Source organism: Coregonus clupeaformis, chromosome 12, assembly GCF_020615455.1.
Source record: "Coregonus clupeaformis isolate EN_2021a chromosome 12, ASM2061545v1, whole genome shotgun sequence".
In the NCBI taxonomy this organism is placed as follows: Eukaryota; Metazoa; Chordata; class Actinopteri; order Salmoniformes; family Salmonidae; genus Coregonus; species Coregonus clupeaformis.
Genome location: NC_059203.1, coordinates 34168280 through 34189621, shown reverse-complemented (window position 1 = coordinate 34189621; position 21342 = coordinate 34168280). Strand labels below are relative to the sequence as shown.

General features: G+C 42.1%; 1 protein-coding gene across 25 annotated transcripts in view; it reads left to right on the top strand.

Moving 5' to 3' along the window:
• The window catches only part of cast (calpastatin), a 79557-nt gene that overhangs the window by 13808 nt on the left and 44407 nt on the right, over nucleotides 1-21342 (top strand). For 22 of the 25 annotated variants that reach the window (XM_045223834.1, XM_045223830.1, XM_045223831.1 and 19 more), the window contains exon 2: nucleotides 7311-7406. The exons of 2 other annotated variants lie outside the window; for them this stretch is intronic. In XM_045223834.1, coding sequence (XP_045079769.1) covers nucleotides 7311-7406 — 96 coding nt within the window. Of the gene's footprint in view, nucleotides 1-7310; nucleotides 7407-13302; nucleotides 13450-21342 lie in introns of those variants that run through there. One more of the 25 variants, XM_045223817.1, reaches the window with a different exon arrangement.

Genomic DNA, 21342 nt, shown 5'->3' with positions numbered 1-21342 from the left:
GCCCGGGCAGTGTGTTTGGGATCATTGTCATGCTGAAAGACCCAGCCACGTTTCATCTTCAATGCCCTTGCTGATGGAAGGAGGTTTTCACTCAAAATCTCACGATACATGGCCCCATTCATTCTTTCCTTTACACGGATCAGTCGTCCTGGTCCCTTTGCAGAAAAACAGCCCCAAAGCATGATGTTTCCACCCCCATGCTTCACAGTAGGTATGGTGTTCTTTGGATGCAACTCAGCATTCTTTGTCCTCCAAACACGACGAGTTGAGTTTTTACCAAAAAGTTCTATTTTGGTTTCATCTGACCATATGACATTCTCCCAATCCTCTTCTGGATCATCCAAATGCACTCTAGCAAACTTCAGACGAGCCTGGACATGTACTGGCTTAAGGGGGACACGTCTGGCACTGCAGGATTTGAGTCCCTGGCGGCGTAGTGTGTTACTGATGGTAGGCTTTGTTACTTTGGTCCCAGCTCTCTGCAGATCATTCACTAGGTCCCCCCGTGTGGTTCTGGGATTTTTGCTCACCGTTCATGTGATCATTTTGACCCCACGGGGTGAGATCTTGCGTGGAGCCCCAGATCGAGGGAGATTATCAGTGATCTTGTATGTCTTCCATTTCCTAATAATTGCTCCCACAGTTGATTTCTTCAAACCAAGCTGCTTACCTATTGCAGATTCAGTCTTCCCAGCCTGGTGCAGGTCTACAATTTTGTTTCTGGTGTCCTTTGACAGCTCTTTGGTCTTGGCCATAGTGGAGTTTGGAGTGTGACTGTTTTAGGTTGTGGACAGGTGTCTTTTATACTGATAACAAGTTCAAACAGGTGCCATTAATACAGGTAACGAGTGGAGGACAGAGGAGCCTCTTAAAGAAGAAGTTACAGGTCTGTGAGAGCCAGAAATCTTGCTTGTTTGTAGGTGACCAAATACTTATTTTCCACCATAATTTGCAAATAAATTCATTAAAAATCCTACAATGTGATTTTCTGGATTTTTTTTCTCAATTTGTCTGTCATAGTTGACGTGTACCTATGATGAAAATGACAGGCCTCTCTCATCTTTTTAAGTGGGAGAACTTGCACAATTGGTGGCTGACTAAATACTTTTTTCCCCCACTGTATGTTGTATTTTATTCTGTGTTTGTTGTATTTTATTCTGTGTTTGTTATATTTTAGACTGTGCTTTGTTCTGGCCCATGAAGTGCAGTGGCAGGAAGCTAATTATTGTTATGCTGCGGTATAACGTTAGCTGAGTTCACACTGTTTGCCTAGTGTCTCCCTAGAAACAAAACCTTATCGACTGGATCCTCTCACCTGCACTGATTTGCTCCTGATGCAGGCCAAGTAATCTGATTCGTCTACTCCCCTGGGATGGGTGGGCCATGCTTTGGCTAAGCACTCAGTGGTCAGAGATAAGGGGTGCATTGGACAGCGTTAATATTGGTGCACAAAATCAAATATTAAGGTTTTGCTCGGCTGAGATAGAGTATCTCATGATAAGCTGTAGACCACACTATTTACCTATATTTTTCATAGCTGTCTATTTACCACCACAAACTGATGCTGGTACTAAGACCGCACTCAATGAGCTGTATAAGGCCATACGCAAACAGGAAAACGCTCATCCAGAGGCTGCGCTCCTAGTGGCCGGGGACTTTAATGCAGAGAAACTTACATCCGTTTTACCTCATTTCTACCAGCATGTTAAATCCGCAACCAAAAGGGGGGGGAAAAAAACTCTAGGCCACCTTTACTCCACACACAGAGACGCGTACAAAGCTCTCCCACGCCCTCCATTTGGCAAATCTGACCATAATTCTATCCTCCTGATTCCTGCTTACAAGCAAAAACTAAAGCAGGAAGCACCAGTGACTCAGTCAATAAAGAAGTGGTCAGATGACGCAGATGCTAAGCTACAGGACTGTTTTGCTAGCACAGAATGGAATATGTTCCGGGATTCTTCCAATGGCATTGAGGAGTAGACCACATCAGTCACTGGCTTCGTCAATAAGTGTCGATGACGTCATCCCCACAGTGACCGTACGTACATACACCAACCAGAAGCCATGGATTACAGGCAACATCCGCACGGAGCTAAAGGGTAGAGCTGCCGCTTTTAAGGAGCGTGACTCTAACCCTGACCCTTATAAGAAATCCCACTATGGCCTCTGACAAACCATCAAACAGGCAAAGCGTCAATACAGGACTAAGATTGAATCGTACTACACCGGCTCTGACGCTCGTCGGATGTGGCAGGGCTTGCAAACTATTACAGACTACAAAGGGAAGCACAGCCGCGACCTGACCAGTGACACGAGCCTACCAGACGAGTTAAATCACTTCTATGCTTGCTTCAAGGCAAGCAACACTTAAGCATGCATGAGAGCATCAGCTGTTCCGGACGACTGTGTGATCACGCTCTCCGTAGCCGATGTGAGTAAGACCTTTAATCAGGTCAACATTCACAAGGCCGCAGGGCCAGACGGATTACCAGGATGTGTACTACGAGCATGCGTTGACCAACTGGCAAGTGTCTTCATTGACATTTTCAACATGTCCCTGACTGAGTCTGTAATACCAACATGTTTCAAGGAGACCACCATTGTCCCTGTGCCCAAGGACACTAAGGTAACCTGCCTAAATGACTACAGACCCGTAGCACTCACATCTATAGCCATGAAGTGCTTTGAAAGGCTGGTCATGGCTCACATCAACACCATTATCCCAGAAACCCTAGACCCACTACAATTTGCATACCGCCCCAACAGATCCAAAGATGATGCAATCTCTATTGCACTCCACACTGCCCTTTCCCACCGGGACAAAAGGAACACTACGTGAGAATGCTAATCATTGACTACAGCTCAGCGTCCAACACCATAGTGCCCTCAAAGCTCATCACTTAGCTAAGGACCCTGGGACTAAACACCTCCCTCTGCAACTGGATCCTGGACTTCCTGATGGGCCGCCCCCAGGTGGTAAGGGTAGGTAACAATACATCTGCCACGCTGATCCTCAACACGAGGGCCCCTCAGGGGTGCGTGCTCACGCCCCTCCTGTACTCCCCGTTCACCCATGACTGCATGACCAGGCACGAATCCAACACCATCATTAAGTTTGCCGACGACACAACAGTGGTAGGCCTGATCATCGACAACAATGAGACAGCCTATAGGGAGGAGGTCAGAGACCTGGCCATGTGGTGCCAGGATAACAACCTCTCCCTCAACGTGATCAAGACAAAGGAGATGATTGTGGGCTACATTCTCATCGACGGGGCTGTAGTAGAGCAGGTTGAGAGCTTCAAGTTCCTTGGTATCCACATCACCAACAAACTAGCATGGTCCAAACACACCAAAATAGTTGTGAAGAGGGCACAACAAATGCTATTCCCCCTCAGGAGACTGAAAAGATTTGGCATGGGTCCTCAGATAGTTCTACAGCTGCACCATCAAGAGCATCCTGACTGGTTGCATCACTGCCTGGTATGGCAACTGCTCGGCCTTCGACTGCAAGGCACTACAGAGGGTAGTGTGTATGGCCCAGTACATCAGTGGGGCCAAGCTTCCTGCCATCCAGCACCCCCACAGCATGATGCTGCCACCCCCGTGCTTCACAGTTGGGATGGTGTTCTTAGGCTTGCAAGTAACCCCCTTTTTCCTCCAAACATAACAATGGTCATTATGGCCAAACAGTTCTATTTTTGTTCCATCAGACAAGAGGACATTTCTCCAAAAAGTACGATCTTTGTCCCCCATGTGCAGTGGCAAACCGTAGTCTGGCTTTTTTATGGCGGTTTTGGAGCAGTGGCTTCTTCCTTGCTGAGCGGCCTTTCAGGTTATGTCGATATAGGACTTGTTTTACTGTGGATATACAGTGAGGGGGAAAAAAGTGATTTTGTACGTTTGCCCACTGACAAAGAAATGATCAGTCTATAATTTTAATGGTAGGTTTATTTGAACATTGAGAGACAGAATAACAACAAAAGAATCCAGAAAAACATATGTCAAATGTTATAAATTGATTTGCATTTTAATGAGGGAAATAAGTATTTGACCCCCTCTCAATCAGAAAGATTTCTGGCTCCCAGGTGTCTTTTATGCAGGTAACGAGCTGAGATTAGGAGCACACTCTTAAAGGGAGTGCTCCTAATCTCATCTTGTTACCTGTATAAAAGACACCTGTCCACAGAAGCAATCAATCAATCAGATTCCAAACTCTCCACCATGGCCAAGACCAAAGAGCTCTCCAAGGATGTCAGGGACAAGATTGTAGACCTACACAAGGCTGGAATGGGCTACAAGACCATCGCCAAGCAGCTTGGTGAGAAGGTGACAACAGTTGGTGCGATTATTCGCAAATGGAAGAAACACAAAATAACTGTCAATCTCCCTCGGCCTGGGGCTCCATGCAAGATCTCACCTCGTGGAGTTGCAATGATCATGAGAACGGTGAGGAATCAGCCCAGAACTACACGGGAGGATCTTGTCAATGATCTCAAGGCAGCTGGGACCATAGTCGCTAAGAAAACAATTGGTAACACACTACGCCGTGAAGGACTGAAATCCTGCAGCGCCAGAAAGGTCCACCTGCTCAAGAAAGCACGTATACATGCCCGTCTGAAGTTTGCCAATGAACATCTGAATGATTCAGAGGAGAACTGGGTGAAAGTGTTGTGGTCAGATGAGACCAAAATCGAGCTCTTTGGCATCAACTCAACTCGCCGTGTTTGGAGGAGGAGGATTGATGCCTATGACCCCAAGAACACCATCCCCACCGTCAAACATGGAGGTGGAAACATTATGCTTTGGGGGTGTTTTTCTGCTAAGGGAACAGGACAACTTCACCGCATCAAAGGGACGATGGACAGGGCCATGTACCATCAAATCTTGGATGAGAACCTCCTTCCCTCAGCCAGGGCATTGAAAATGGGTCGTGGATGGGTATTCCAGCATGACAATGACCCAAAACACACGGCCAAGGCAACAAAGGAGTGGCTCAAGAAGAAGCACATTAAGGTCCTGGAGTAGCCAGTCTCCAGACCTTAATCCCATAGAAAATCTGTGGAGGGAGCTGAAGGTTCGAGTTGCCAAACGTCAGCCTCAAAACCTTAATGACTTGGAGAAGATCTGCAAAGAGGAGTGGGACAAAATCCCTCCTGAGATGTGTGCAAACCTGGTGGCCAACTACAAGAAACGTCTGACCTCTGTGATTACCAACAAGGGTTTTGCCACCAAGTACTAAGTCATGTTTTGCAGAGGGGTCAAATACTTATTTTCCTCATTAAAATGCACATCCTTTTATAACATTTTTCTGGATTTTTTTGTTGTTATTCTGTCTCTCACTGTTCAAATAAACCTACCATTAAAATTATAGACTATATTCTTGGTCAGTGGGCAAACGTACAAAATCAGCAGGGGATCAAATACTTTTTTCCCCTCACTGTAGGTACTTTTGTGTCACGATCGTTGAGAGACGGGTCAGACCAAGGTGCAGCGAGGTATGCAAACATGTTTAATAAACTCAATAAACATAAACAAAACAAGAAACAACGTAACGTGAAGTCCTCAGGCTAAACACATACAAGCCTAACACGGAACAAGATCCCACAACTAAGGTAGGCAAACAGGCTACTTAAGTATGATCCCCAATCAGAGACAACGAGCGACAGCTGTCTCTGATTGGGAATCACACCCGTCCAAACATAGAAATACAATACCTAGAACATAAACAGAATTTCTAGCATAGATTCTCACGCCCTGACCAAACCAACTAAAGACAACCGGCCTCTCAAGGCCAGGGCGTGACATTTTGTACCTGCTTCCTCCAGCATCTTCACAAGGTCCTTTGCTGTTGTTCTGGGATTGATTTGCACTTTTCGCACCAAAGTACGTTCATCTCTAGGAGACAGAATGCGTCTCCTTCCTGAGACGGCTGTGTGGTCCCATGGTGTTTATACTTGCGTACTATTGTTTGTACAGATCAACGTGGTACCTTCATGCGTTTGGAAATTGCTCCCAAGGATGAACCAGACTTGTGGAGGTCACAATTTTTTTTCTGAGGTCTTGGCTGATTTCTTTTGATTTTCCCATGATGTCAAGCAAGGAGGCACTGAGTTTGAAGGTAGGCCTTGAAATACATCCACAGGTACACCTCCAATTGACTCAAATGATGTCAATTAGCCTATCAGAAGCTTCTAAAGCCATGACATAATTTTCTGGAATTTTCCAAACTGTTTAAAGGCACAGTCAACTTAGTGTATGGACCCACTGGAATTGTGATATAGTGAATTAAAAGTGAAATAATCTGTTTGTAAACAATTGTTGGAAAAATTACTAGTGTCATGCACAAAGTAGATGTCCTAACCGACTTGCCAAAACTATAGTTTGTTAACAAGAAATGTGTGTTGTGGTTGAAAAACAAGTTAATGACTCCAACCTAAGTGTATGTAAACTTCCTACTTCAACTGTACATGTACATATTACCTCAATTACGTCGACTAACCGGTGCCCCCGCACATTGACTCTGTACCGGTACCCCCGGTATATAGCCTCGCTACTGTTATTTTTACTGTTATTTTAATGCTTTTATTTTTTACTTATCTATTGTTTACTTAACACTTATTTTTCTTAAAACTGCATTGTTGGTTAAGGGCTTGTAAGTAAGCATTTCACTGTAAGGTCTACACCTGTTGTATTCGGTGCATGTGACAAATAACATTTGATTTGACATTGTGTGATCGCTAATCAGCAACTATCAATGTGTGTTGCATTGTGGGGATAAAAGTTATTTGACTTGCGCCCACATCTGCATGAACTTTACATGAACCACATGATCGAGGGTCATGCAGTTTTTTATGATTTCTGCAAGTTTCTGCAGTTGTTCCTCATCAACTGCACCCTGCATTCATCGCCTACATAATGCCCGTGTTCGAGGTCGACTGCAGACTGACTCATGTACAAATAACGAATCATTATTATTTGTATATCAGACAGTCTGTCACCATTTACCGACAATGCATCCATCATGAATTTTATGCTCTCGAACACAGTCAATGAGAGGCACAATTGTCCACCAAACACAATTTACAAGCTATGACTGATTCAAATAAGAAACCTCTCTGGCCAACCATTGTGATTTCCAGTTTGTGAGTGTGTTGTTAGGGTAATATGGGGGTTAGAGAAGAGTTTATTTTGACATTCTAACAAAAAACTTGTATAAACAATGGAAGCATATTACCGTTGATATCAGCCTTGATGTTAGAATACAACTAACCAGCAACTTTTTGTTTCTCCCTTGACTGCAACAGCCTGCTTTTGACTGCTGTCAATGCTTTAAGAACGCGCCCAAAGGTTACCAAGAGTTACCGAGTGAGTCGTTCCCACCCGAGTTGTTCCACCCCAGTGTAAGCATGCCACGCCTACACACATGCATGCATGCGTACACAAGCTAGTGGGAACACACGGACTGTGTACAATGCTAGAGTCAGTAGGGAAGATAAAGATGGAGGCGATTTCTCCTCAGATCCCTCACAACAAATAAAACACAAATGAATGCCAAGGGCAGCGATTACATAACAAGCAGAGAAGTCAGTGGTTTGTTCGGTTTTCCTTTTATAAGGATGTTTATTTTTTATAGAGCCAATCAGTTTGGAGGAATGCAGACACAATGCAGAGCCTTCAGATCCAGGACGAACGTCTGGGGATAGATATTACATTATTACATGACGTTATTACATAAAACAAGTGAAAAGCACGGCAACAGCAAACAATTCACCAGGGTGTGAGGTTTACTTGGGTGGAACCTTTCATCAGTTCCCTGTCTGTAGTTGCGACATCTTAAAACCTCCCAGGGCAACATGGACAACCAAAAACAAGTTCTGCCTGATCTGGCGATTTTCATCTGGCCATTTCTATTTTCATGTGTCATTGTCAACAAACATTGGCTGAGAACATCCCATCTATTGTACTGTAGATTATATATTTTGTCATTAAAACACCTTCACAGATACAAAGTAACAATCACAAATTAACTTTGAAGGGATAAGGAGCATTGAAGGGGTGTCGCACTACAATGGTGCCGAGGCTTTGAAATATAATGTTCACTTTCAAACACTCATATCTGTAGTTTTACAATAACATCCCCTCATTTTGTCCAGGTGCCATACTGTGTCTGGACAATAGGGGGAGCCACGAAGGCTAGACAGGGCTACTCAGTTACAACACTTTTACATATAATGGTTCTGCATCTTAGAAGAGACGTTGTCTAAGAAGTTGACTTCTATCTGAGTAGTCAAGCAAACAAGTTTTGCAATATGGAAGTATTAAACCATTTTATGAATCAATTAAATCAAAGCTCATATGACATGGTAGTGTGTAAACATGTTGTTCCACACTCTTACATAAGGCTTGGCTAATGTCCCATCGCTACATTTTCCTGTGTCTTTTCATAGTAGCTACAACAAGGTCTTTGACGACTGTTTTGGGTAGAGGGAGAGCGTGTCTGTGCTTGTGTTTGGGTCTCCATTATTTTCTCTAATTTCCGCTCTCTCATCCCCCCCTCCAGTCCCCTTGTTCTCTTTCCCCAATTTCCGCTCTCTCATCCCCCCTCCAGTCCCCTTGTTCTCTTTCCCCTTCCTCCCTCTTTTCCTTAGCATACTCTTTGCTCTGCTCTTTCTCTCTCCAAACCCTCCATTGCTCCTCTGTAAAAAGGGTGCAGTTTGGGCTTGAGGCTGCATGCGACGCTCTCTTGCTCTCTTTCACTCCCTCTTGCTCTCTCATTTTGTCTGGTTCTTTATATCTTTGTCCATATTTATATGTCTCTCTTTTCTCCCTCATCATGTTCTCTCACTTTCTCCCCCTTTTCTCACTCTCTCTCTGTTTTTTAGTCACTGCAGTTCAGATTCCTAAGCAGTGAGCGTGTCAGACACACTCTACTGCTGCCTGACAGACCGGCCTTGCAGCAAACCACCTCTGCTCAGACTGCTTTGGCTACACCCATCTCTATCAACAACTATATGTCGATTTACCTTCACTTCACATAGGGCTTGGTCCTCTGGTCCTCTGTAGCTTAGTTGGTAGAGCATGGCGCTGGCAACACCAGGGTCGTGGGTTCAATTCCTGCTTAGGCCACCTATATGAAAAATGTATGCATGTAAGACTGCTTTGGATAAAAGCGTCAGCTAAATGGTATATATTATTCTTATTTTATTACTTGTAGGCCTATAGCTCAAAACAGTATTCACTACTTTATCATCATGGGCAATTCCACAGTACTGTATTCACTACTTTAAAATGTTTACCAAACAAAAACATTGATTACGAAGGTTAACATTTACATTTTAGTCATTTAGCAGACGCTCTTATCCAGAGCGACTTACAGTTAGTGAGTGCATACATTTTCATACTGGCCCCCCGTGGAAATCGAACCCACAACCCTGGTGTTGCAAGCGCCATGCTCTACCAACTGAGCTACACGGGGCTACAAACCATACAACTCTGTACACAAGGACTACTTTTAACAATTTACACAGAACATTTTACAAAAGCACATTTACTGGAAGAAGTGTGCAGGTGTGAAATCTCCCTCAGTTCTTTTATGTATCCATGTTTTTCAAAAATTAAATATCTGCTCCGAACTAACATTCAACGATGTCTGCAGATAGAATGGGGTGTCAGCTATGACATGACAAATTGAAGTGAATTGGATTTACACCAGGTAACAGAATTGCGGTAACGGAATTACGTCATGGGTCCCTGATCTGTACTACGCAGATATGCATATGAATGTCATGGTGATGTATCCTAAATAGGTACACAAATGTGTAAATATGCAATATCCTCCTTTGTGCATATTTCAGTATTATTCTTCACACTGGCTATTATTTTAAAGAGCTCTGCCCCAAACAAGACCATTTGGTTGGTCCGGATCGGACCAAATCTGAACAAATCAGAGACGTACAGTGCATTCGGAAGGTATTCAGACCCATTGACTTTTTCCACATTTTGTTACGTTACAGCCTTATTCTAAAATGGATTAAATGTATTTTTTACACACAATACCCCATAATGACAAAGTGAAAAACCCCAGAAATTGTATTTACATAAGTATTCAGACCCATTGCTTTGAGCTCAGGTGCATCCTGTTTCCATTGATCATACTTGAGATGTTTCTACAATTTGATTGGAGTCCACCTGAGGTAAATTCAATTGATTGGACATGATTTGGAAAGGCACACACCTGTCTATATAAGGTCCCACAGTTGACAGTGCATGTCAGAGCAAAAACCAAGCCATGAGGTCAAAAGAATTGTACGTAGAGCTCCAAGACAGGATTGTGTCGAGGCACAGATCTGGGGAAGGGTACAAAAAAGATTCTGCAGCATTGAAGGTCCCCAAGAACACAGTGGCCTCCATTATTCTTAAATGGAAGAAGTTTAGAACCACCAAGACTCTTCCTAGACTCTTCAAAACTGAGCAATCTGGGGAGAAGGACCTTGGTCAGGGAGGTGACCAAGAACCTGCTGGTCACTCTGACAGAGCTCCAGAGTTCCTCTGTGGAGATGCGAGAACGTTCCAACCTGATTTTGCTTTGCCATTATGGGGTATTGTGTGTAGATTGAGTGAAAAATTAAATGTAATCAATTTTAGAATAAGACTGTAACGTAACAAAATGTGGAAAAAATCAAGGGGCCTGAATACTTTCCGAATGCACTGTATATGTTTCACAAGTTTGGACATCAAAATACAGCACAGTAGAGGACAGCACAGCACATAACAGTAGAGTAGATTAGAGTTCAGTACAGTAGAGTACACTAGAATAAAGTAGAATATAGTAGAGTTCAGTAAAGTACAATACAGTAAAGTAAAGTAGAGCATAGTTCCGTTACCTATTTTTCGAAAATTCAGTTACCGATTTGGTAAAGTAATTTTGAGTTTTAATCACTTAAAAATTCATAAACAAAATTGATATCAGTAAAAACACTATCTAATTGATAAGTCTACCTTTACTTGTTACTACTGTGATCTTTCATTATCCTCCCTCATGAGGGAGAGAAATTAGAAAATATCTGTAAGATGTGGATTTTTGGTAACGGAATTTCAAGGCACAAGGCAATGTTTCTTAAACTTACAGAAGGCAGAATAAATTCTTCAAAACGAAATACAGTACCAGTCAAAAGTTTGGACACAGCTACTCATTCAAGGGTTTTTCTTAATTTTTACTATTATCTACATTGTAGAATAATAGTGAAGACATCAAAACTATGAAATAACACATATGGAATCATGTAATAAACAAAAAAGTGTTAAATAAATCAAAATATATTTCATATTTGATATTCTTCAAATAGCCACCCATTGCCTTGATGACAGCTTTGCACACTCTTGGCATTCTCTCAACCAGCTTCACCTGGAATGCTTTTCCAACAGTCTTGAAGGAGTTCCCACATATGCTGAGCACTTGTTGGCTGTTTTTCCTTCACTCTGCCGTCCGACTCATCCCAAACCATCTCAATTGGGTTGAGATCAGGGGATTGTGGAGGCCAGGTCATCTGATGCAGCACTCCATCACTCTCCTTCTTGGTCAAATAGCCCTTACACAGCCTGGAGGTGTGTTGGGTCATTGTCCTGTTGAAAAACAAATGATAGTCCCACTAAGCCCAAACCAGATGGGATGGCGTATCGCTGCAGAATGCTGCGGTAGCCATGCTGGTTAAGTGTACCTTGAATTCTAAATAAATCACAGACAGTGTCACCAGCAAAGCACTCCCATACCATAATACGTCCTCCTCCATGCTTTACGGTGGGAACTACACATGCAGAGATCATCCGTTCACCCACACCGCGTCTCACAAATACACAGCAGTTGGAACCAAAAATCTCCAATTTGGACTCCAGACCAAAGGACACATTTCCACCGGTCTAATGTCCATTGCTCATGTTTCTTGGCCCAAGCAAGTCTCTTCTTCTTATTGGTGTCCTTTAGTAGTGGTTTCTTTGCAGCAATTTGACCATGAAGGCCTGATTCACACAGTCCCCTCTGAACAGTTGATGTTGAGATGTGTCTGTGACTTGAACTCTGTGAAGCATTTATTTGGGCTGCAATTTCTGAGGCTGATAACTCTAATGAACTTATCCTCTGCAGCAGAGGTAACTCTGGGTCTTCCATTCCTGTGGTGGTCCTCATGAGAGCCAGTTTCATCATAGCGCTTGATGGTTTTTGCGACTGCACTTGAAGAAACTTTCAAAGTTTCCGGATTGACTGACCTTCATGTCTTAAAGTAATGATGGACTGTCGTTTCTCTTTGCTTATTTGAGCTGTTCTTGTCATAATATGGACTTGGTCTTTTACCAAATAGGGCTATCTTCTGTATACCCCCCCTACCTTGTCACAACACAACTGATTGTCTCAAACGCATTAAGAAGGAAAGAAATTCCACAAATTAACTTTTAAGAAGGCACACCTGTTAATTGAAATGCATTCCAGGTGACTACCTCATGAAGCTGGTTGAGAGAATGCCAAGAGTGTGCAAAGCTGTCAAGGCAAAGGGTGGCTATTTGAAGAATCTCAAATATAAAATATATTTTGATTTGTTTAACACTTTTCTGGTTACTACATGATTCCATGTGTGTTATTTCATCATTTAGATATCTTCACTATTATTCTATAATGTAAAAAAAATTAAAATAAAGAAAAACCCTTGCATGAGTAGGTGTCCAAACTTTTGACTGGTAGTGTGTAAGTGTTGATATTAGTTGGCAGGGGTCTTTACTTTCAACATTATTGTGTTTTGGTGAATTTCTAATACCTTTTAAGACTATTTCTGATACATTTGTTTTTTTAAGACCCCTTTTCCATCTGACCCAAAATCAAAGCCTTTGCTATTCCTAATTTTTGGGATGGAAAATGGTTGAAAAATGTATAATTAAAAATAAATAAATAGACTCTTCGCTTTCATTTGACACCCAATTTGACATGAACTTCACGTTGGTGCTCATGGGTCCTTTTAAATTGAAGTGACCTCATTACTTGCTTCTACATGCAGGCTGTTGTGTCTGTATTATTGAGCTGCCCACCTTACCGCCACATATACACACACACACACACACACAGTCAGAAGACCCAGCCCAAACTTTCCCTTACAAATGGAAACTGACTGGTCTTGCTTGTTTTTCCTGGCTAGCCTTGTGAATGGAGGGCAGTGTCCCCTTTCGACCAATTAGGTCCAGGCTGCGTCACTTCCTTGTTAGAAAAGGGGAGGGGCTTGAACTGTTGATCTGTCGGGCTTATCCTAGCTGTGAGCGCAGAAGGTTTTTTCTCTAGTCTGTGTTTTTTGTTTGTGTCAGTGTGTGAGGGACGTATACTTCATCCAAAGTGAATCTAAATTAACCTGGCCTCGGGACAATTTGGGACTACCCAGATAAATACAGGATACACTCAAATCTATGGTATGTACCTAAACACAGCTTTTCAGTGTGTGTTGTGGTTTTCTCTCTTGGTGCCAGCCCTATCGATTTAGTTTGAGGGTTTTGTTGAAGCGGCAGACACTGTTGTGGTGAGTGACTTTCTGTCTTATCTTTCATGAGCAGACATATCCACCACAGATGTTACTTAAGTCACTTAGACGAGACCCTGGGGCTTCTGATGTTTACGTGTCCTTTACATGTTATCGAGGAAACTTGGCAAAGAGCTCAATACAGCTGTACGTGACCTAGGGGAAAATTCAGAGATTTATATGCATTGCTTGGAGGCAAATTGCTTAGTCATTCAATTAAGCTCTAGCAGACTTGCTGTCATCAGAGTGCTACTGAAGGAGTAGATATTGTCATCTGTGGTGAGATTTTATTTACACATTTACACTCAAAAACATTCAACATTCACAGATTGTAGAAATTCAGACAGGGCAGAGCCTTTGAAACTAAGAGAGCATGATTTTATATACACACACATACAAATTATGACTCTGTGAGTCAATTAACTTATTGCTGTTGTGACATTTGAAGTATGTGACAATCCACTGTGAAAAATTAAATTAATAATAGTATTAATGATGCTTATGACAACAGGAAGTATGCCGTGTTTGACAGTGTCAAATATTACTGAATGACATCTTTGCAAGACAAAGCATACGTCCAGGCAGTCATAGGCCATGTCATGAGCTCTCTCATGTTGAATGCATGTGACCATAGGAGTGCATTCTAGCCATTGATGTCTATTTTCCAACTTACTCCAACTATTCCACTATTTACATTAGCGTAGCTATAACACCAACCGAACTAGTACATGACACTACTAGACATCATTGTCCCTAAATAGTTTAGCTAGGTCAGTACTTTGTAGCATACGCTGGTTAGCCAACTCCTTTGAAATCACTGTAGCAGCTAGCCATGTTGCGATTAGGGTTTGGGTGAATTCCAAAGTTATTGGGGTCAATTTCAAAGTAATGACGTACATTGTGCCCGGGTTAGCCAACTGCTTTGGAATCAGTGTAGCAGCTAGCCGTGTTGCTATACCCAGCTAGGTGTGTTGCTAAACCCAGCCCTTTTCACGTGTCTGTCTGTGGTCTGTGGGGTGGGGCCCAGTATTAGTCATCAGTTTTCATAGCTCAGCTCAGTAAAGCAAAGACAGACAACCTCTTTAACCCTATTGTTAAATAAGCTCCTATTAAACCCCTAAGAGGAACAAGCCTGTTGTTGAAAAATCTCAAATTAAACCCCTAGTAGGAACAAACCATAGAGATAGATAGAGGACTCTAGTGCCCAAGTGCCTGTTTTAGCATGGACAGCGCAATTGAGGACTTTTACCATTTTTAAGTAGTCAACTGGGTGGGACTTCCTATGGGTTAAGGAAGGATCACATAATTCCGGAGGGATCAGCCAATGAATTATACTTGTGAGCAAACATTCCATAACTGCAGGTGGCAGTAAATCACCAACCTTGGCTTTATACCTGTTCAAACAACACACCCCAGGGGTGTATTCATTAGGAACAAAAATAACCAAACGGAACAAAATGGGGAGGGACCTACCTGAATTTGCCCAATAGAAACTGTCGTTTTCATTGCAAAATGTGACCCACCGCCAGGATTCGGTCCAATGTAGCAAAATGTGTTTTTTATTTTATTTATTTTTTTACATTGGATAAAAGTAGAGAATCAGAGCTAGAAAATGGTATATGATACACTGCAGTTGAGGAACAATGGGAAAGTAATTCTTCTTTGAAAGTTGATAAACTTGTAACCCCACTTTTGAGAAAATGGCCCTTGAATGTTTTGGTACACCTACTGGAGAGCTTTTCTTTGTCTACACTAGGGCTGTTGCGGTGACCATATTACCGGCGGTCACGAGTCATGAAGGCAGTCAAATTCCACGTGACTGTTTAGTCACGATAATTAAGCTTCTCTAAGCTCTGATGCTGTTGATGGTCATTAGTAGCCTACAAAACTTGCCTGGTACTCAGCACTCTATTGTCCCTCCTAATCACTCTGACATGAATGCAAATGTTATCGAAAATCTAATCAAACACTTCATGAGAGCCCATGAGCTCATGATGCGCATTTCTATAGGCTATGCAATTGCGCGAGAAAACAGTGATGGCCTCTATTAAAAAGGGGAGGATCCCATCAGCTTTCTATAGGATAGGCCTAATATATTTATTTCTCAACTTTCCTAATATTAAGCACATTGCTTATCTTTACAACAGGAGAATAGCCTACCGGGTTGGCATGAAAATGAACAACAGGAAAAGCGTCCTCCATTCGCTATTTAATTGCATAGATGACATGTATTTTTTCCCACTGCCCCTGTTTCGAGACAGGTGAATGATAATGGTCCATTCTAAATCAAAACAAATTTCCCACATATATTATTTAGTATATGTAAAGACGAGATTAAATCAAGAATAGTCTGATGGGTGACAATATTAGCCTATCACTTGTGAATTATATATTATCACTTGTGAATGATGCCCAGCATAAGGCAAGAAACAATGCCTTTTTTTTGTGACTTTTTCGAATCAAAGTCGCACACCTCATGTAGCCTAGCCCATAGGTCTATACGTTTTGATAAGGTTTGTATCACAACTAAAGTGGCCAAATAACTTCTTAAAATTAAGCACATTCATCTGCTTTACAAGGGGTGCAGAGCCTAACTGGCATACATAAGCAGCGCGTGAGTTTTACATTTGGGGAAGATAATTCTCATCATAAAAATGCACCTTTATAATAAAAGCATTACATGCATAATCGGATTTGCGGTCACTTTTGATAATGGTGTTTTCCCCCTAATGGAACATTCGCGCTTATAGCCTACTGCCATGTGCGCATTTCTGCGCTTATAATGTGAAGAAATAGCCTAATAGTTTTATCAATATTTTAAGCTAAATATTCTGATCTGTTGCGTCATTGCGCAAAAATGGGTTTTTGATGTTAGTAGTTGTATTAATTTGGGATCTATCGTATCCCCAGCTGTCCCAGACTTATGTTTGGAATATTCATTTCTCGCACAGAATAGAATAGGTCAACTTTTGTACTATGGGGGATAGTAGATTGACATAGGCTAGTGCTTTCGCTGTTCGTTAGGCCTACTCATCTTGTTGGCTGACGAAAAGTAAATGTGGACAGTTCTTCCAATATCTTCAATATGCACCTCGGAATTGGTTAAGGATGTGCGCAGTTGCGTCCCCGATGTGGCTGTCTTCACTTGTAGCCTGTGAGAAAGACCCGATCACGTGATGAAGAGCCATGTGAGTGAGAGGTGCTTTGGAGCGCGTAGCACTCAGGGAGAAGAGCACATCGCAGCACTCCATGCCAAGGGCCGCAAAAGGCATGGATTTTTTTAGGGTGCATTACAGCCACACAAAGGGGATCCCGCCGGGAAATTCGAGGAAGGTTCCTGTCTTTTTCCGTGGCTAAACCAACTCGTAATTGAACAATTTCATTCGTATTTACAGATTAAATACAAGTTTGTTATTAAGACACATGAAAGTTCCCATGTTCAGAGAAGGCATTTCTGCCCCAAAACGCATTTTGATAAATAAATTAAAAAAGACGTTCAAATGCCTCTCCTGTGAAGTAGTGACGTGCGACATACGCCTAGCTTCCTGAAACGGGTCACAAATATTTTCAGTTTGGAGTAAACAGTTTCCATTGCAAAACATTTGACTAATGACTACACCCTAGGTGGCAGTATGCACCCTTTCAGTTTGTTTACCAACTCATAGAAATAGTAGAAGAAGAACATTTACTACTTAAAAATGGAGATGGCCTCAATGTCGCTGCCCATGCTCTCACACGCCATAATGGGGCCGATACAATGTTGCGTCCTATAACTATGTCTATGGAACAACCCTATTTCCTACCTGTTACACAGACTGACATGTCTTTATATTATTAACTAGGGCCAGGACGATACCAGTATTGCAATAGTTTTTCCATGGCAAAAATGAAAACACAAAGCAGACCACATTCTTTGCTCCTTTAGAAACCTGCTGTATGTAAAATATTGTGCTATAGCTTGGAAAATAAATAAATGTGACTCTGGATGACAACATAATGATTGTTCCCAACATTAGGGCTATTTTCCTAAATAAGTTAAATCCGCTTCATGTTTTGTTTCCTTGCCACGATACTAACGAGTATCGCGATACTGGTATCGTTCCGGCCCTAATATTAACCTGAGCAGCCCATTGGCTCCTGTGTCACGCTGGCTGCCCCTTTATGCAGCAGTGGTGCCCTCTGCTCTGACGTTTCTGTGCCACCATTTCATATACACTCTCCTCGGGTGTGGCTACGACTCTGACTTAGTTTTGACTGGAGGGATATGAGTGTGTGTGCGTACGTGCGTATAGATAGGCAATGGTTTCAACTGGTTTCAGGGTAACTGGTCCTTAAAACAGCCCCATGTCTATTTTGGCCCATGGTCTCGTTTTGGTTGCGGGTGCCGGTAGCTCCCTGGCTTCCCAGAAGCAGTGTCACTGTCACGCTGATATTGGTGTCTAGTTATCAGCTGGAACTGTATGCTTGTTGTTCACTGGTTGCTATCCACAGTAACTATAGCCCTTAGCTTTACACTGCGGTTCACTACTGTGTGTGTGCGTGCGTGTGTACTAGTGATCCCCCCCCCCACTGTCAATCTCCCTCGGCCTGGGGCTCCATGCAAGATCTCACCTCGTGGAGTTGCAATGATCATGAGAACGGTGAGGAATCAGCCCAGAACTACATGGGAGGATCTTGTCAATGATCTCAAGGCAGCTGGGACCATAGTCACCAAGAAAACAATTGGTAACACACTACGCCGTGAAGGACTGAAATCCTGCAGCGCCCGCAAGGTCCCCCTGCTCAAGAAAGCACATATACAGGCCCGTCTGAAGTTTGCCAATGAACATCTGAATGATTCAGAGGAGAACTGGGTGAATGTGTTGTGGTCAGATGAGACCAAAATCGAGCTCTTTGGCATCAACTCAACTCGCCGTGTTTGGAGAAGGAGGAATGCTGCCTATGACCCCAAGAACACCATCCCCACCTTCAAACATGGAGGTGGAAACATTATGCTTTGGGGGTGTTTTTCTGCTAAGGGGACAGGACAACTTCACCGCATCAAAGGGACGATGGACGGGGCCATGTACCGTCAAATCTTGGGTGAGAACCTCCTTCCCTCAGCCAGGGCATTGAAAATGGGTCATGGATGGGTATTCCAGCATGACAATGACCCAAAAAACACGGCCAAGGCAACAAAGGAGTGGCTCAAGAAGAAGCACATTAAGGTCCTGGAGTGGCCTAGCCAGTCTCCAGACCTTAATCCCATAGAAAATCTGTGGAGGGAGCTGAAGGTTCGAGTTGCCAAGCGTCAGCCTCGAAACCTTAATGACTTGGAGAAGATCTGCAAAGCGGAGTGGGACAAAATCCCTCCTGAGATGTGTGCAAACCTGGTGGCCAACTACAAGAAACGTCTGACCTCTGATTGCCAACAAGGGTTTTGCCACCAAGTACTAAGTCATGTTTTGCAGAGGGGTCAAATACTTATTTCCCTCATTAAAATGCAAATCAATTTATAACATTTTTGACATGCGTTTTTCTGGATTTTTTTGTTGTTATTCTGTCTCTCACTGTTCAAATAAACCTACCATTAAAATTATAGACTGATCATGTCTCTGTCAGTGGGCAAACGTACAAAATCAGCAGGGGATCAAATACATTTTTCCCTCACTGTACATGCAGCTTCTCTTCTGTCATTAGCCTACTTATTGCCCTAGAAGACAAAATAAATACTTGCTCACTAGAAAATGTCATACATTGATAGAATTATTGTTTCAATTTAGTTGACATTGATAAAGTTCTCTTTCATCTCTGCTTCTCCAGTTTCATCATAGCGCTTGATGGTTTTTGCGACTGCACTTGAAGAAACTTTCAAAGTTTCCGGATTGACTGACCTTCATGTCTTAAATTAATGATGGACTGTCGTTTCTCTTTGCTTATTTGAGCTGTTCTTGCCATAATATGGACTTGGTCTTTTACCAAATAGGGCTATGTTCTGTATACCACCCCTACCTTGTCACAACACAACTGATTGGCTCAAACGCATTAAGAAGGAAAGAAATTCCACAAATTAACTTTTAAGAAGGCACACCTGTTAATTGAAATGCATTCCAGGTGACTACCTCATGAAGCTGGTTGAGAGAATGCCAAGAGTGTGCAAAGCTGTCATCAAGGCAAAGGGTGGCTATTTGTTTAACACTTTTTGGGTTACTACATGATACATGTGTTATTTCATAGTTTTGATGTCTTCACTATTATTCTACAATGTAGAAAATAGTAAAAATAAAGAACAACCCTTGAATGAATAGGTGTTCTAAAACTTTTGACCGGTAGTGTATATTCATAGTACATTTACCAATCAAATGACAAGGGAACAACAGTCATACCTTTTCATTGTCAATAATTTAATTTTGCCCATATTCTTGATGAAGAATGTTAAGCGCACTGGTTTGATACCACAAAATCAACCAAATCCACTAGATAACACTGCCTAAACTCTATATTGAAAATACTGTGATTGAAAAACATTTCTACACATGTGCTACCTGATTTTAGTCATTTAAGTTCAGACTGGAGAATTTTTCATAAAAATAAAATAAAAATCAACAACAAAAATTACTCAGACACTCACGACCCATTCAAAACCTCCCACCATTCGACAGGGATACTGGCCCATGTTCACTCTAATGTTACCCATGTTGACTCCAATGCTTCCCACAGTTGTGTCAAGTTGGCTGGATTTCATTTAGGTGGTGGACCATTCTTGATACACACGGGAAACTGAGTGTGAAAAACCTAGCAGCTTTGCAGTTCTTGACACAAACTGGTGCGCCTGGCACCTACTACCATACCCCGTTCAAAGGCACTTAAATATTTTGTCTTGCCCATTCACCCTCTGAATGGCACACATACACAATCCATGTCTGAATTGTCTCAAGGCTTCTTTAACCTGTTTCCTCCCTGTCATCTTCACTGAAGTGGATTTAACAAGTGACATCAATAAGGGATCATAGCTTTCACCTGGATTCACCTGATTAGTCTATGTAATGGAAAGAGCAGGTGTTCTTAATGTTTTGTATACTCAGTGTATATGAGAAATGGAGAAGAAATCATGGTAAGACTTGAGCATCCAGGTATAATGCATTATGACTTGTCATGACCCCTTTATAATGTCATATAAGCATCTCATAATGACCCGGACAAAATAACAGCCAATTTGAGACAGTTGAAAAATTATAATAACATATTAAACCTTGTTATAACACACTACAAAGGCTCATACACAAGTTATAAAGCATTAGAGCTGGATTTTGTCTATCTGTCATGTACAGAGTGTGTACAAGAACAGTTTATTGACTGTAAACAATGGCCTGTCATGGAGGCTAGCATTTAGCATGTTAGTCTTGGTTACCTCCCACAGACCTGGTGACTTTGGAATGAGGAATGTAGGAATGTTGCAAATACGTTGGATGCAGATTAGAGAACTACTGATATGGATTTTTTAGGGCCGATGTCAATACTGATTTTTGGGGGTCAAAAATTGCCGATATTCAACATCATAAAAAAAAAATTGTATTACACTTTCCCAGAGACAGCCATTAATGCATCAATTTTAAAATCAAACAATACATTTGACTTTGTTTTTACCAATCTAACTACATAACATAATGGTAATAATTTTATTTGAATGGTAAATCTCTTGATAAACTGGGTAAATGAAGATGGCATAGGCCTACTCAAATACTAAAATACCTACTCAAGAATGGCGGCAGGTAGCTTAGTGGTTAAGTGCGTTGTGCCAGTAACC